At 35.2% G+C, this 14,848-nt stretch overlaps 1 protein-coding gene across 1 annotated transcript; it reads right to left on the reverse strand.

Annotated features, from left to right (window-relative positions):
* Positions 1-682: 682 nt before the first annotated feature.
* On the reverse strand, positions 683-11,214 carry LOC124896779 (keratin, type I cytoskeletal 9-like). The gene is made up of 5 exons (XM_047408621.1): positions 10,887-11,214; positions 2,339-2,496; positions 2,073-2,191; positions 1,817-1,962; positions 683-873 (listed from the first exon to the last, which is right to left on the reverse strand). Exons 1-5 carry the CDS (start codon positions 11,212-11,214, stop codon positions 683-685), a joined length of 942 nt encoding a protein of 313 aa, XP_047264577.1.
* Between the last annotated feature and the right edge of the window lie 3,634 nt (positions 11,215-14,848).

Raw genomic sequence — 14,848 nt, forward strand, 5'->3', positions numbered from 1 at the left:
GAGTTGTACTAGTGATGTTCTTACACTGTGACACCATGTTTTAGGATTATGGTATTTATTGATTATATCTTTTTGCTTTACTACATTGTGTGGTTCGTCTTTATTCTAGAAGCCTTACTTGGGTTATTGTTATTATTTTCCTTTTTTGTATCAGTTTGTGTGATAGGCTTACTTGTCAAGGGTTCCCCAACACGTGCCATCATGACCCTTGGTTTTTGGGTCATAACAAATTAGTATCATAGCAGCTAGGTTCATTGGTCTCAATAGTGTAAGAACAAAATGTCTAATAGATTCTTGCGGATCGATACATAGACGTCCATATCTATCTTCGAGAGGCTATAAGATGTCTTTACGAAATTTCCCTCATTTTATTCCTTATCGTGTGGATTTTTTTTCATATCTTGTGTTCTAAGTCATATTCTACTCTTTCTATGTAGATGATGATGACTAGATCTTAGGAGGTTAGAGAAGTTGATCCTTCATCCGAGGATAGCCCCCATTTTATAGGGTGCATTGTGAGTAATGGATTGGCTTGAGGTAGTGAACGGGCATATGGATCTTCCTCATCTAGGAGCAGTACTAGAGGACTTTTCCTTGAGCTTCCTATTAAACATATTGGTGATGTCAATCCTACTTCAGTCCAACTGAATTATTCTACCACAGTATTGGAGGGGTTGTTGATTTACTTGTTAACCCATTTGGAGGGTGCTCCTTTGAGTGTGCCTGGTGATCTCCTAGCTCCGAGTGTTGGTCCCCCGTCTGTGCTAGAGTTGATTTGTGGTGTTCCTCCAGCCCTAAGTATGGATCCTCTAGTTGTACCTACTTCTTCTTTTGGTACTCCGTAGACTCCGAGTGTTTTTCCTCCTTCAGTACCTACATTCGAATATGCTATTCTGAGGTCAGGAGTTCAGCCTTCTTCTATGTTGCCTCCTTAGGTGGGATATCAACCAGCTAGATTCAGTATGCTCATATTCTGGTGAATACAGTCATGTCTTTAGAGGATCAGAAGAGGTTTGAGAGATTTACTCATTTGCCCCCCCCCTTAGGTTTATTTGTAATGTGGGAAAGGGTACCTATGAGTTCTTGATTGATTACCATAAGAAGTTGCATAACCTGGGTTCACTTGAGTCGCACAGTGTTGCGTATACTACTTATCAGTTAAGGGATGCTGCTAGAGATTGGTGGAGGTCACTTATTGGTTGCAGACCTTTTAATTCTCTTAAGATGTCTTGGGATCAGTATGCTGAGGCCTTTTTGGAGAAGTTTGTACCTTACAGTCTAAGGGATCGAATGAGAGATAAGTTTGATCACCTGGAGCAGGGGTCCATGACTATTTTAGAGTATGAGGAACACTTTCATACCTTGTCTAGATATTCTTATGCTAGCATTTCCACTGAGTCTGAGAAGATTCAAAAGTTCATGAAGGGATTGGATTTTTCTATACAGTTAGGTACATCTCAGATGGTAGTGTTTGGAGCATCATTCAGAGTATAGTGGACTATGCTAAGATGACTGAGGGTATTCTTCGAGCATCTCATGGATGCACCAAGAAGGTGCTCCGTGGCAGTCACAACGTATGATTAAAATACTCAATCCACTACTACAGAATCCCTTACAGATGTAGACACATATAATGACACATAATAAATCAATAGACAACTCAAACCATGGTTCATAATAAGAAGATATATATAAGAATAAGTGGATCTGAGATCTAATAACCCAAAGGCCGACTAGGGGCACAACAAAATCATACCTTTAACTACAATATCCAAAGTTTAATTATTGGGTATAGAAGGTACTGCATAAAACTAACCACGCCCGCCACCGGGTTGGGCACCTGACCGACCTCCTGTCCCGCCTGTCTGAGAACCTCCTCGAGTACCCTGGAAATCACCCCTACGACCATGAGAACCACCTCTAGCTGAGGGGTGAACTACTCTAATAGGGGGAAACTCTGAGCTGAAGAAACAATTGCCCCACGAAGAGGACACTCTTGAGTATAGTGACTACAACCTCTACAGCTATAATACTTTCCTTAAGCAAAACCAGAACCAGTAGATTCAACTAACCTGGAATGACCACCACGTCTAGACTGACCAAAAAATGATCCTCTAAAAGAATGACCAATGCCCTTACTAGTGTGAATACTTGCACTAGAATGACCTCCATCAATAGTCTGAAGAGCTGCCTAAACTGGCCGACTAGGATGACTCACCTAACATGAGAACTACCACCTCTGAATCGGGAACCACTATAGCTCCCACTGAATCTACCCTGAAAACTAGGCCTCCTTATCACAACCCTCGCGACCCTCACGATGCATCTCCTCCATTACCCTAGCATAATCCAAAACTTCAGCAAAAGACCTATTTGCAATGGCCAAACTTTGAGTCGATATATGGAAGGGAAAGCCCACCCCGATTACAGCACGAACTCTTCCATACTCAAAATTCATTATAGAAGTAGCAGGCTGAGCAACCACTGGCTGAGAAACTACTGGCACAGGAGAATCCTAGGCTCTGACAGTCATAGCTACAGATTACTCCCCTCCCCCATACCACTTTGATCTATAGACTGCACACCATCAGATGACATACCACAAATCAAACCCAAAAGCTGAACTAATGCATCTCTGAGCAATAAAGAGGGAACAAAATCTAGTGGAGCATGGGAAAATCCCTGGCCCACCGTTGAATGTTCGAAAGAATCTTAGGCTCTTACGCAGGAATAGGGTTTGGCGAAGGCGGCCTATACTGGCCTCTAACTGGGGACACGTCTCTAGGCTGTTCATGACCTCTAGGTCATCTTCAACCAACGGCAGGATCCCTAGGCCTGAACTTGGGGCCATTACCACGTGTAGCGATAGCATATGTCCTGGCCATCTATGAAAGAGTAAAGTCAAAGAATATTCTACAAACCAACTCAGACTCTTAGCACGATATAAGTGAAAGAAGTTAAAAACTCCTAAAAATGTCCATAGCCTCCCGAAGATAGGAAACGGACATCAATGTTTCAATCTACAGGACTTTATTAGACACTCTCTCTTGTACCATCAATAGCGGTGAAACCTAGGCTCTGATACCAATTTATCATGACCCAATTTAGAATTCATGATGGCACCTACCAATTTCCATTTGTAGGTAAGCTAATATTGCAACCCTAATCTAACGTAATGGGTTAATTAGGTAAGAAAGGCCCAACATAGGCTAAATCCAAGGAAATCAATTTAAAACATAAAGGTTCTAGATAACTATCATAAAAGATACCAATCCTAAAAATTGGAAGAGATAGAACAAGAGCAACTAATGATATTAGTACAATTCAAAATCTTGAATAGTTAATATATCTGTCTCAAATGCTAGAGACTGATTAAAAGAGATGGAAGAAAATTAAGTGACTAAAACTCCAAGAGCTCACCCTATCTCCAAAAATTAATCACTATATGAACCATCTTCAATGATGATAGCTGATATTCGAATATGCACCAAAAAGGTACAGAAGTATAGTATGAGTAGCAAAACAACGGGTACTCAGTAGGCATCATCAGTTTTATGAGCTAAATCATGATATAAGAATGATAAACTGCAAGATAATCATAACTAATTAAAGGTACAGAATCGAACCTGAATCATCTCCATGATCATTGTATATATAATAAGTAAACAATTTGAAATAACAGTATAACATAAGGCATCAATGCATGCTAAAATTGTTGTATATAACAAGCATGAAATATCAGAATAACAATATAACATAAGTCGTCAACACTTGTAAATATTGTCGTACACAACAACTTGAAATATCAAAATAACAATATAACATAAGGTATTAGTGCATGCTAATATCGTTGAGCATAAGGAATAAATGATTTGAAATCACGAGCAACACAAGTACTATCACAAGCAAACATAAATAAAAAGTTGGCACCCATACACCACTTACGCATAAAGTAAAGAGCCCATCACAACGTCCCATACCACTAGAGAAGAGTACACCCAAGAGAGAATAAAGTAAAGAACCCATCACGATATCCCATACCACCGGAGAGCATATCCAAGAGAGCATAAAAGATTTAATTCATCAATATATATATATATATATATATATATATATATAGATGTATATATATTTATATATATAACCAACTTTCTCATTATCCATAGTTTTTCATAATTTACATCAAATGGCCATTTGCCAACATTCATAATCATCACCAATAATCATAATTGAATGACATATACGATTATACTCATAACCGTAACCCTAACCACTAAGTAGGAATCCATCTCATATATACACCCTATTCACTCATTATTAGATAGACAATGCTTATTACTAAACCAATTACTCACTAGTCATCATATAACCTCAAATTATTTTCTATCTATTATTCATCATATAATCACTATTCAATGGTTAACGACTAACCATTATTCCCTAAACATCTAATATCAAGCATCTAGTCAAGATTCATCACTAAACCATATTCTACAATTAACCAATATTTATTTCTAGCCAACATAATCCTACTAGTCACCATCTAACAAAAGACCACTAATTACCCTTTACACACCTATTTATCTCTCAACTAACATCTCTTATTAACTAGTATCATTAGTCCACAAATCCTCATTAAACTATAGATCAATATCATAAACTTAGTAATTTATAGTAACTAATCATCACCATTACTAAACCCATTATCACTATACACCATAATGAAATAATCATCCCTATTAATAGCCTTCAATACCACTAGTCCTTTTTATCATAAAGGTTCAGAATCCACTACTCACTATTAGCCACTTAAGTAATATCTACCACTAAGCATCTTTCATCCTTATGTCAATAAATATACCACTTCACACCTTAACTCATTAGAAGACTATAACTGATACCTCTAAAATCAATATTATAGACAACTATGAAAGGACATAAATAAACATATAACTCCCATACATAGGGCTAGCCTGATTCAAATCGAGCATTATCATAACATTAACATATCCTCCGACTGAATTGGGTATTAATATATCATCGTAGTATCCTCTGGCCTTGTCAGGCATCAATATATCATCATAATATCATCCGGTCACACCGAGTATCATCATCATATCCTCCAGTCTTTCATGATATTATCATGATATCCTTCGGTCTTGCTAGGTATCATCATGTCATCATAATATCCTCCAGCCATGTTAGGTATCATCATATCATCATAATATCCTCCAAACTTATTTGGTATCATAATCACATCAATATATCCTTCGGCCTTGTTGGGAATCATCATTATATCAATATATGCTCCGACCTTGCCGGGCATTAGTATCACATCAATATATCAATAATAAAGGATAAGAACACAAGGGATAAAGTAAATGACAACCCTAGAGGGATAGAGTAAATAACAAGTCCCACGATGGCTAAATGACAAGACCCACAAGGGCTAAAGTAAAAGAGAAGTAAGGAGAAACATACCTTTATATCTCATTATTTGTCGTCAAGGAAAATTTATCCAAAAATATATGAATACTTATAGAATGAATATCAAAAGTCATTAACGGGTTCAACATGATTAGTAGCATAGCTTCTCATGTGGTGAATAAATAGGCATTCTAGAGCCCTTAGTATCATGACTCCTAATATTAGCAACATGAACGCTTTCTAGCATAATCACTAGTTAGGTTACTAGACAAAAGCATAACATAAGCAAACATAATCTATGAAGCATTCTTGTACATAGTCAATAAGTGTGCCTTCTAGTACCATTTACATCATCATTTCTAATATCAACAATAAGGAAGATTTTCAATATGATTTATTAGCATAATTATTAAGCATGATCATAACTTGGGCAATAGTATAATTAACGGCCCGAACACTAGCCTAAAAATGGCTAAATCAAATGTATAATCAATGACTTATCTTTACATAATTCATAATCTAGTCGTTTAGACCTTGGACATAACCATAAGCGATATCATGAATAGTGGCTCATTAATAGTGTATTGGTTGGCCTACTATTGGCCTAAAGATAATTTATCAATAACATAAGAAATAATTAAATCATGACATAATCCATGGCTTATTCATAGCGTGGTCAAATATCATTTATGGATTAGGCCATATTATAGTCAAAGGCTCATTCATAACATGTTCATTAGCCCAAATAATAGATAATCGCAATATCATAATTAATAGCTTGAAATGAGCTTTAACCAACAAGGAATATAAGGGCATAATCACTTGGGCATTATTCTCAATGCCATTTCACCTAACTAACAAGTACCAAAAAATCATCAATATTGCCTCAAAAGGGAACTCTCTAGTCAATTACTAAGCGTAATAGTTAAAGGGAACTAATCATAAGTCTTTCCTTAAGGTGGGTCAACAAGCCCATATATAAATCTCCAATTGCATTCTAAGTCAATTTCTACCCTGGACTAGGCTATGGTACATAAATTAAATCTTAGATGTATAGCAAGCCACCATAATCTCTAAGGTAGATATTCTACTCAAGCACCTTTACTAAGTCCAATGGAACTAAGGCAACCTTTACTAGTGTTAGAAACCAAGGCTAGCTTACTCTAAGTATGATCAACTAGAGTAATTTACCTAATATTTTGAATATTCTAAGGAATTCTCATGCTAAACATGAACAATGAAGTCTATTCCACCAAAGTCAAAGGGAAAGAAGTCAAGCTTTTAATCTCTAAGATTCATATAGCTTAATTGGTCCAACTAACCCAAGTCTTAAATTTCATCAATCCAATACTTAAAACCCATCCCAATCTAACAATATATCACAATTATATCAAAACATTTCTCAATCTAACAAGGAGTAAGCCTAGCCTACCTCCAATTCAAAGATTGCTCAACAATCTGCTAAATCTTTACTTTTCCTTCCAAAAAAATTCTTTAAGGTGCCAATCTATCAAAAATACAATGTAAACATCATTACGATAACATCAATACCCATATTGCACCATTGTGCTTCGTGTCCAAAAATGACACCAAAAACCCCAAGTGGGTCCCGATATGAAAAATATATTTCCAAGATCAACCCAATGTTCATACACCATTAGAGAACTATAACCCTCAAGAATCAAGTAAAACCCAAGCTTGTTTGGGCTAAAATCAAGACCTTAAGAAATTTGGGGTTTTTGACCAAAAATTCAAGAAATTGAAGTATGAAAATAAGGGATTAATACCTTAAATCTATTGTTAATCAAAAAAATATATGTTAATAAAACTTATAACTCACCCCTAAGAATCAATTTGAGGTTATCATGACATTCTAGGGTTTCAAGAGCTCGAATGGGAGTGAAAAATAGCCAAATCTCGATCAAGGGGGCTATTTATAACCCTTCCAGGTATAGAGGTACCATGTTTGTGCTACATAGATGATGCATCCTAATCGTGGGCCTTGTCATAATAGGCATCCAAAGTCCGATCGGGACCACAGACTACCCTCATTACCCAACCTAACCTCCTTTCGCGCGCCCTGAGTTAGCTAAATTTCAAGTATGTAATAAGATAGTGTAACATCTCACATAAAGACTCTATGATAAGATCACAATTGTGACCAACCCAATTGAGTCCAACTATCCCATACCAACAATCCAACCATACCAAACCATTACCAAAATAAGGGCCAATAACAATACCAATAGAACAGTGAGAAATTATGTCCGATGATGCCAACCTCAACACCAATACCAATGCTAAGGATGACACCCATACCGTTCCCACCCATTCTAACCTATAGCAGTACCACAAAGCCTCTAACCAAAAGAGTAATAATATTCGATTGGAACATGCCCCCAACTATGGTGATAACCAATATCCAAAATAAAATCTAAGTATCTATAAATATCCATAACATAAAATAGAGCCTTCTAAAATAATGGAAGCTCGCCACTTTAGTCCAAATACTAATCCCCGAGTCAATCACTATGTAGGAAGATTAGAATGGTCGGTTCCTGCATAGCATGGGTATACAGCCGCCAGTATATGGGTTAGCGGGTGAACACTAGCATGATCTCAAGATAAGGATAAAATAATGTCATTTATGAAACCAAGTAAAACTATCCATATATACACAACCATATATATATATATATAACCATGTTGGGAAAGGGGACCGGGTTTAACATGCCTTTAAAACCTTTTCCTGGGCTGTGTATCTTTGGTGTCCTAAACCACCCACGAGCTATATGGGTTTAACTCCTCTACTGAAAGGGCCCCAGTGCATGTAGTCACACGACCAGGGAAGAGAACCTAGGATGAATAGTGCATTCCCCAAAATATAGTGTGACATCATGCACACGGTCACCAAGATCAACCTCACATCCGAAAATATGAGTTTTCAATTTCGGTCCCCCCGAGACCTCTACCTTCCATAGCTTTGGTACATATCCCTCTATTATTTCCTAATTAAAACTATTACCGATCAATCAACTAATCAATTTACCATTAACCAAGGCCATTTAGTGGTGGTGTTTACATACTGACCATACTTGCAAGTAGTATCACTACTGGAAAAAGGGGATATAGAGATGGTTCAATTACCATCCTAATAGACATCATAACCGTCCCCATAGATATAATGTGATGGTTCCCATAACTGATACAACTGAAGGCATTACAATAAGTCTAATACGATGGTTGTGCCATAACCGTCCCTATATCATGATCTTCAACGACGGTTATTGTCTTGACTATACGGGGATGGTTATATATGCTATTTTGATGGTTGTATGCAGAAGCTATTAGGACGGTTGTATGTTCTATTGCAATGGCTGTATGCATATGCTATTGGGACGGTTATATATCCTATCTCGACGGTTGTATGCATATGCTATTGGGACAGTTATATATGATATTAGGACGGTTGTATGCATATGCTATTAGGATGGTTATATATGCTATCGTGACGGTTGTATGCATATGCTATTGGGACGGTTATATGTACTATCGCGATGGTTGTATGCATATGCTATTAGGACGGTTATATATACTATTGCGATGGTTGTATGCATATGCTATGCTACTGTGATAGTTATACATGAGCTTTAGTAACGGTTAATTTTATGCTATTAGGGAAGTTATTTTGAGGCTATTAGGACAATTATGATTAAAATATTCAATAATACTATATTATGCTATTGCAATGAATTTATAAAGCTGCCATAACACATAAAATGTAGATATATATTAATCATCAAGAGTATTAGTAACAATTAATTCCCAAAATGTTATATGCAAAAAACTATTTTTTGAACGTTCAAAAATAAAAGATGTTTGAAACTACTCGGTCAACTTTTTCAGCAGCTAATGTAACATAAAGCCAGTGTGATCAATCTCTTAGGTCAGATCTAGTTTATCAATTTCGTTCCCACCATTTTCTATGTCATGATCACTTGCAACAATAAGAGAAACAAAATTAAAGTCCAAAAACAAACTGCACAACAACATACCCAATATTGAGATCAAGAATACGTATATACCCAAAGTTGGGAAAGATCAAGCAGACCCAGTGTATAGATTGCTATACTCACCCTTCGAAGGGTATGTATTTTAGTTTTTATCTTCCCACTAAGTCCTATTTCTAGATTTAGTTTTATACTTGGTGCAGAAAGGAGAAACTATACATTGATGCATAAGGCTCATGAGGTAAAGAAAGATGCTCAAGAAAAAAGGATAGTAAATACAGTTGTAATAAAACACAAGACAAGGTGATTCTAACTAGTAGTTCTCCAATAGCAAAACTTGCTAAGAAGTCTATGGAATCCATGAACAAACTTTCATCGTGTACATTGCACAAGATCAAGGCAAGTTTCATTATAGATGATAAGGTTCTAACCATATGTGGAACCTACACAAAGCATGGTACGTTCATAAACTCCACTTTTATATGTAACCGATAATGTGTAACAACAAACTGTAAATAGAAAGGCTCATTAAAACTCAAATCCTTAAAACACATAAACATGGATAAACTGAACACTAAATCTCAAAAGAATATAGGCAGTTAGGGATATAGCTTGTAAGTGTATGATGTATTTGTATTTCATGAGTCTGGAAAATGCAATTTATTCATAATTCAGAAGTCAAGCTCTATAAACTACTGAACTAGGACATAGCCATAGGACTAACCATCTGCTTGTTACCTTCTAGATTATTAAAGTGGCCATCTAGACACGTGTGTAAATAAATCAACCACTACAATATATTACATTCATTGGAAAACTAGTAACTCAGTTCATCTAAAAAAATCAGCATTGAATAGAGTTCAACTTTTGATGGCTATCTTTCCCAGCTGAAACTAATTCAAAGATTTTGACTTTGAAGATTAAGCAGCAAGAACAACAGCATATCTAGTGTATGAGGTTTGAGGAGGGTAGAATATTCATAGACCTTACCTATACCTTACAGAGACTCTTTCAGATAGAAACTCCACCAAGGAAAAATAGTCCAGATAGTCCTTGCATAGTTTGATTTGTCCATAGAGATATAAGATCAAGTTCATAACACAAGAAATAAGTGACAACAAAAAAATAAGATAGCAACAACAATGCTAGTGAATCGAAATAGGCCACACATGGTTTCACTAGACTTCAAGATTACAACAAGATAAAAAAGAATACAAGATTGCAACAAGTAGAACAACAAGTTGTCAACAACAATGATAGTGAATCGAAATAGGCCACACATGGCTTTACTAGACTTCAAGATTACAACAAGATAAAAAGAATACAAGATTGCAACAAGTGTACTGAATCAAAATTGGATCCGTATGACTTCACTACTTCAAGATACATACAATAATGTCACAAGATTATAAAAGAGCTGGAGTGAAATTCAGAATTTTAAATACTAACCTTGATTGTTTAGACTGTTTTTCCCAGTATCTGCAAGTATAGAGATAGAATCTTTTGACAAAGGAATGGAAAATGTCGCTAGCATCTTAGGATCCAATAATCCTATAGTCTGAATTTGAGAAATTACATCAGCATTACCTTTTTGTCTAATGGTTCTCTTTTGTTCCTCAATTTGATTCTCTATTTTTTGCATCCTTTCTTGCATTTGTTGCACGACATCATTGGTGGTTTTGAAGGTTGGATCAGAACTACTGTTTATTCTCTTCAAGGAAGTTCTTGTAACCCCAATTCCATATAGTCTTACACATCCCAGATGTTCAGGTCCCATGACTGCTGAGAATTATTATTGACTGATCATTTGCACAATATTACATTTCAATTTTCTCTATTTTAGCCTAATAAATCATATTCAAAAGCACATTAAAGTAATTACAAATTAAGAACTAGATGTCAATATAAACTTATAATAGCTAAGTTTTATACAATTTTACTACTGGTGCTTTCATTTGAAATCTTGTATGTACGATCAGTTTTTCTTTCTCTTGTGACCGCAAATATTTCCTTCAGTGATAGAGTTCACCCCTTATCTTTTTCCTATTCATATGAAAATAAATATTAACAATTACTTAAATTACAAGTTAAAACTCAATAAGAAATAAGAGAACACACCAATTTATTGCGAATTAAAGCAAAACTCTTTTTGCCAGCAGTGTATGGATCTATCAGCTTCTTTTCGATTTATAGTATTTGTTTCAGACATTTTCTGTAAAATGAATCAATAACATTAACAAAAGTAATAAATACTCTATAGAACTAATAGTAATATGATCACGGATGTTGAAATATGTTTTACCTAAAATTTCTCAGACTTCCAGTATATGAGAAGCTATTTCATTGACATTCTGGAACACCTCCCGGCCTTTTCGCCATTTGAACTTCATCATTTTCATATGGATCATAATGTTTTCCTCCAAATTAGCTCTATGATTTCTCCAAGATTCTCAAAGTCTTTCCAAAGCCCAACCTTTTGTGGCATCAGGAATATCATATTTTAACTAAAAGTTTATGTCATTCAGTTAGGATAATGAAAAAACATACAATTCAAAAATATCAAATACTGACATTGACAAACCTGAGTATAATCCCATAAATCATTTTTAGTATCCATTAGCCTCCAATCAAATATATCCAATGGGTAAAGGGTCGCATTTTTTGCTAATGTGCCAAGGAAGCTTCCTAACTCACTTACAACTTCATCAGTAGGACCAACAGGTTGATTTTTTTGATTTAGTATGATCAATTTTTTATCTTGTCGTCTATGTACCTTGTGCATTTGTGTTTTTTCTCTAGTTTTTTTAGTGGAAGGACCTTCAATAATAAGAAAATAGAAGAAAATTAGAAGTCACGAATAAATTCAATAAGTTTCTAAGCTATATGTTACCTTGTTCTTTGAAATTTTTAGCTATTATGGGAGTGGATGAATCGGCCATTTAGACTTGATCCTCTACATCTTGCTCATCATCTGCATGTTGCTCCTCTACAACATAATGCTCCACGATAGATTGTTTAATTTCTTGAGATGGTGGCTGCTATACTGGTGGCTGTTGTACTGGTGGTTGTTGCGCTGGTGGCTGTTGTACTGGTGTCTATTGTTGAACTAGTGGCTGCTGTTCTCCAATTAATTTAAGAAGATTCTCTTTCTCCGATTGTATGGCTTTAACTATTTCAGTTGTTGTCAATAATCATTGTTTTTTATTTGCCATGGATGATAACGATCCAGGTCAAGTAAATGCCTTTTTCCTTGCTCTTTTGTCATTTTTTGAAGACCTTTGTTGATTCATTTTTATCCAAACTTGCATAAAATTAAGGTAGATAAATCAATAACTTTAGTCACTAGGATGCAAGTAAATCAATGATTATATACTTCAACCACTTGTAACAGAAACTGAACCAAAACAAATAAAATGAAATGGAATAACAACGTAATGATTTATACTTGGCCATTGGTTCATGATTTAAAAGTTTACTATAATCAATGTTGATTTCTTGTAGGACGTTGCCTTAACAAGAAAGAATCAGCATATCAGTCTGTAGCTTGTATGTGTTTCTGCTTGAACATATATGTATAGTTGAACAACCACTAATAGTCTAGATTCTGGAAGAAAGGTTAAACCATCAGAATATATTAAGCAGTAAAGTTCAGAGTATATCAGAGTATAGCCACTGAGACCCTCGTCACTGAAATCTCCTCAAACTATCAAACAACTTGTTATTTATGTGCAAGATATTCCTTTATGTTCTAGAAGAGAATAGGACAGGCAGTACTAAGCAGTCAAGTTCAGGTGAAAAAGAGTATGAATGTATCTTTTGTTTCTCTTAGAGGCAGCATAAATCTGGGCATAATCTGCTAAATTGGCCATATAATTGAAGAAAAACAACCATCTTATAATCAAATGAGCAGTCTTGCTTGTCAAAATGGCGATGAACTACACAGAAAAGGTTCCCACACTTGCCTTTTTCATTTTAAATTCACATTCCTTGGACAAATCACAAGTATAGACAGAACAACAATCTCAAGTAAAAAATACCATCTATGGCACCACGATTCAGATAAGGGAATAACATAATCAACAAATTAATTCATATCAAGAAAAAAGTTTAGTTGGTAAGTTCAAAACACATTTACATGAAGACACCCAATAACTAGAATCACAAAAGACCAAAAGTTATTAAATCAATCTTGATAATGGTGGAAGTTTAAAGTTCTTAAACTATATACCTGTCTTAAGCAGATGAAATTATCACAAATGCATCACTATTCATCACAACAGTAAGACCAGCTGCAACAATAACCACAACAACAACAATAGGTTATCCTAATCAAAATCCTAATCAAAGTATTGAAAGCTGATATTTTATCTGGATTTTGATATCAATAAAGTCATGCAACATTAACTTACCTTTCTTCTTATGCTACAGTTGGAAATTTCATCTTTTCCTGTTCCATTTCTTTTTTGGTTTCCTAAAAATTGAATTACCTTATCAGTCCAACTGTCCAAGTATTTGAAGAGTACTTCAATAAAAACTGAGCATTTCCAGATTTATAGAGAGCAAATGAAGTATACCTAAATCAACAAAAAGTAAAAGTGAGATAAATAACAACATACATTTGTACCAAAACACATACACATAGATATGAAAATTGATAAGCAAAATCCAAGAACACAAATGGGGTATTCTATAAAAAATTGAAACACTCAAAAGGTGAATTAAAGGACAAACACATTAACTATTGACTATTATGAATAAATGACTATTATGTCAGTCATCAGCTTCCATACAATCCCAATCAATTTTATCAATGTCATCCTCCTCTTCTAATGTTTCCATTACATCTTTTGAATATTGTACATGGGAAGGCACATCAATGATATTAACAGGGAGATCATTTCTCGACCATCTGACATCAACATCGAGTACCCTTTTGGATGAACCAATGTCATCATTAGGCTCCTTCCAAAATGTTTCTTCAATATTGGGACAACTTTCTTCCTCCAAATCATACAAATCAATAGGGACTCTATTCCTTGCATAGTAAATCCCTTTCTCGATTGGATCTTCAACATAAAAAACTTGATGAACTTGTGATGCTAGTACAAAAGGGTCATCTATGCTGCATTTTCTATTGAAGTTTATGCGCGTCAACCCATAGTCATCTACTTCATTATGCAACCAATCACATCTAAATAGTACAAAACTAAAGCAACCCCAATAATCTAACTGGATGATATCTTGAATAACTCAATAATAGATAACCATTCCATCGACAGGATTCGGGTCTCTAGCACTAGCAAAACTATCTTTAGTTGCTGACAAAGTCATTCCACTATTTTGAGTCTTACCTGAGACATCCCGTGTCATTGTATGAAATTGATATCCATTCATGAAATATGAAATATATC

This window comes from Capsicum annuum, chromosome 3, assembly GCF_002878395.1.
Source record: "Capsicum annuum cultivar UCD-10X-F1 chromosome 3, UCD10Xv1.1, whole genome shotgun sequence".
NCBI classification, from domain to species: domain Eukaryota; kingdom Viridiplantae; phylum Streptophyta; class Magnoliopsida; order Solanales; family Solanaceae; genus Capsicum; species Capsicum annuum.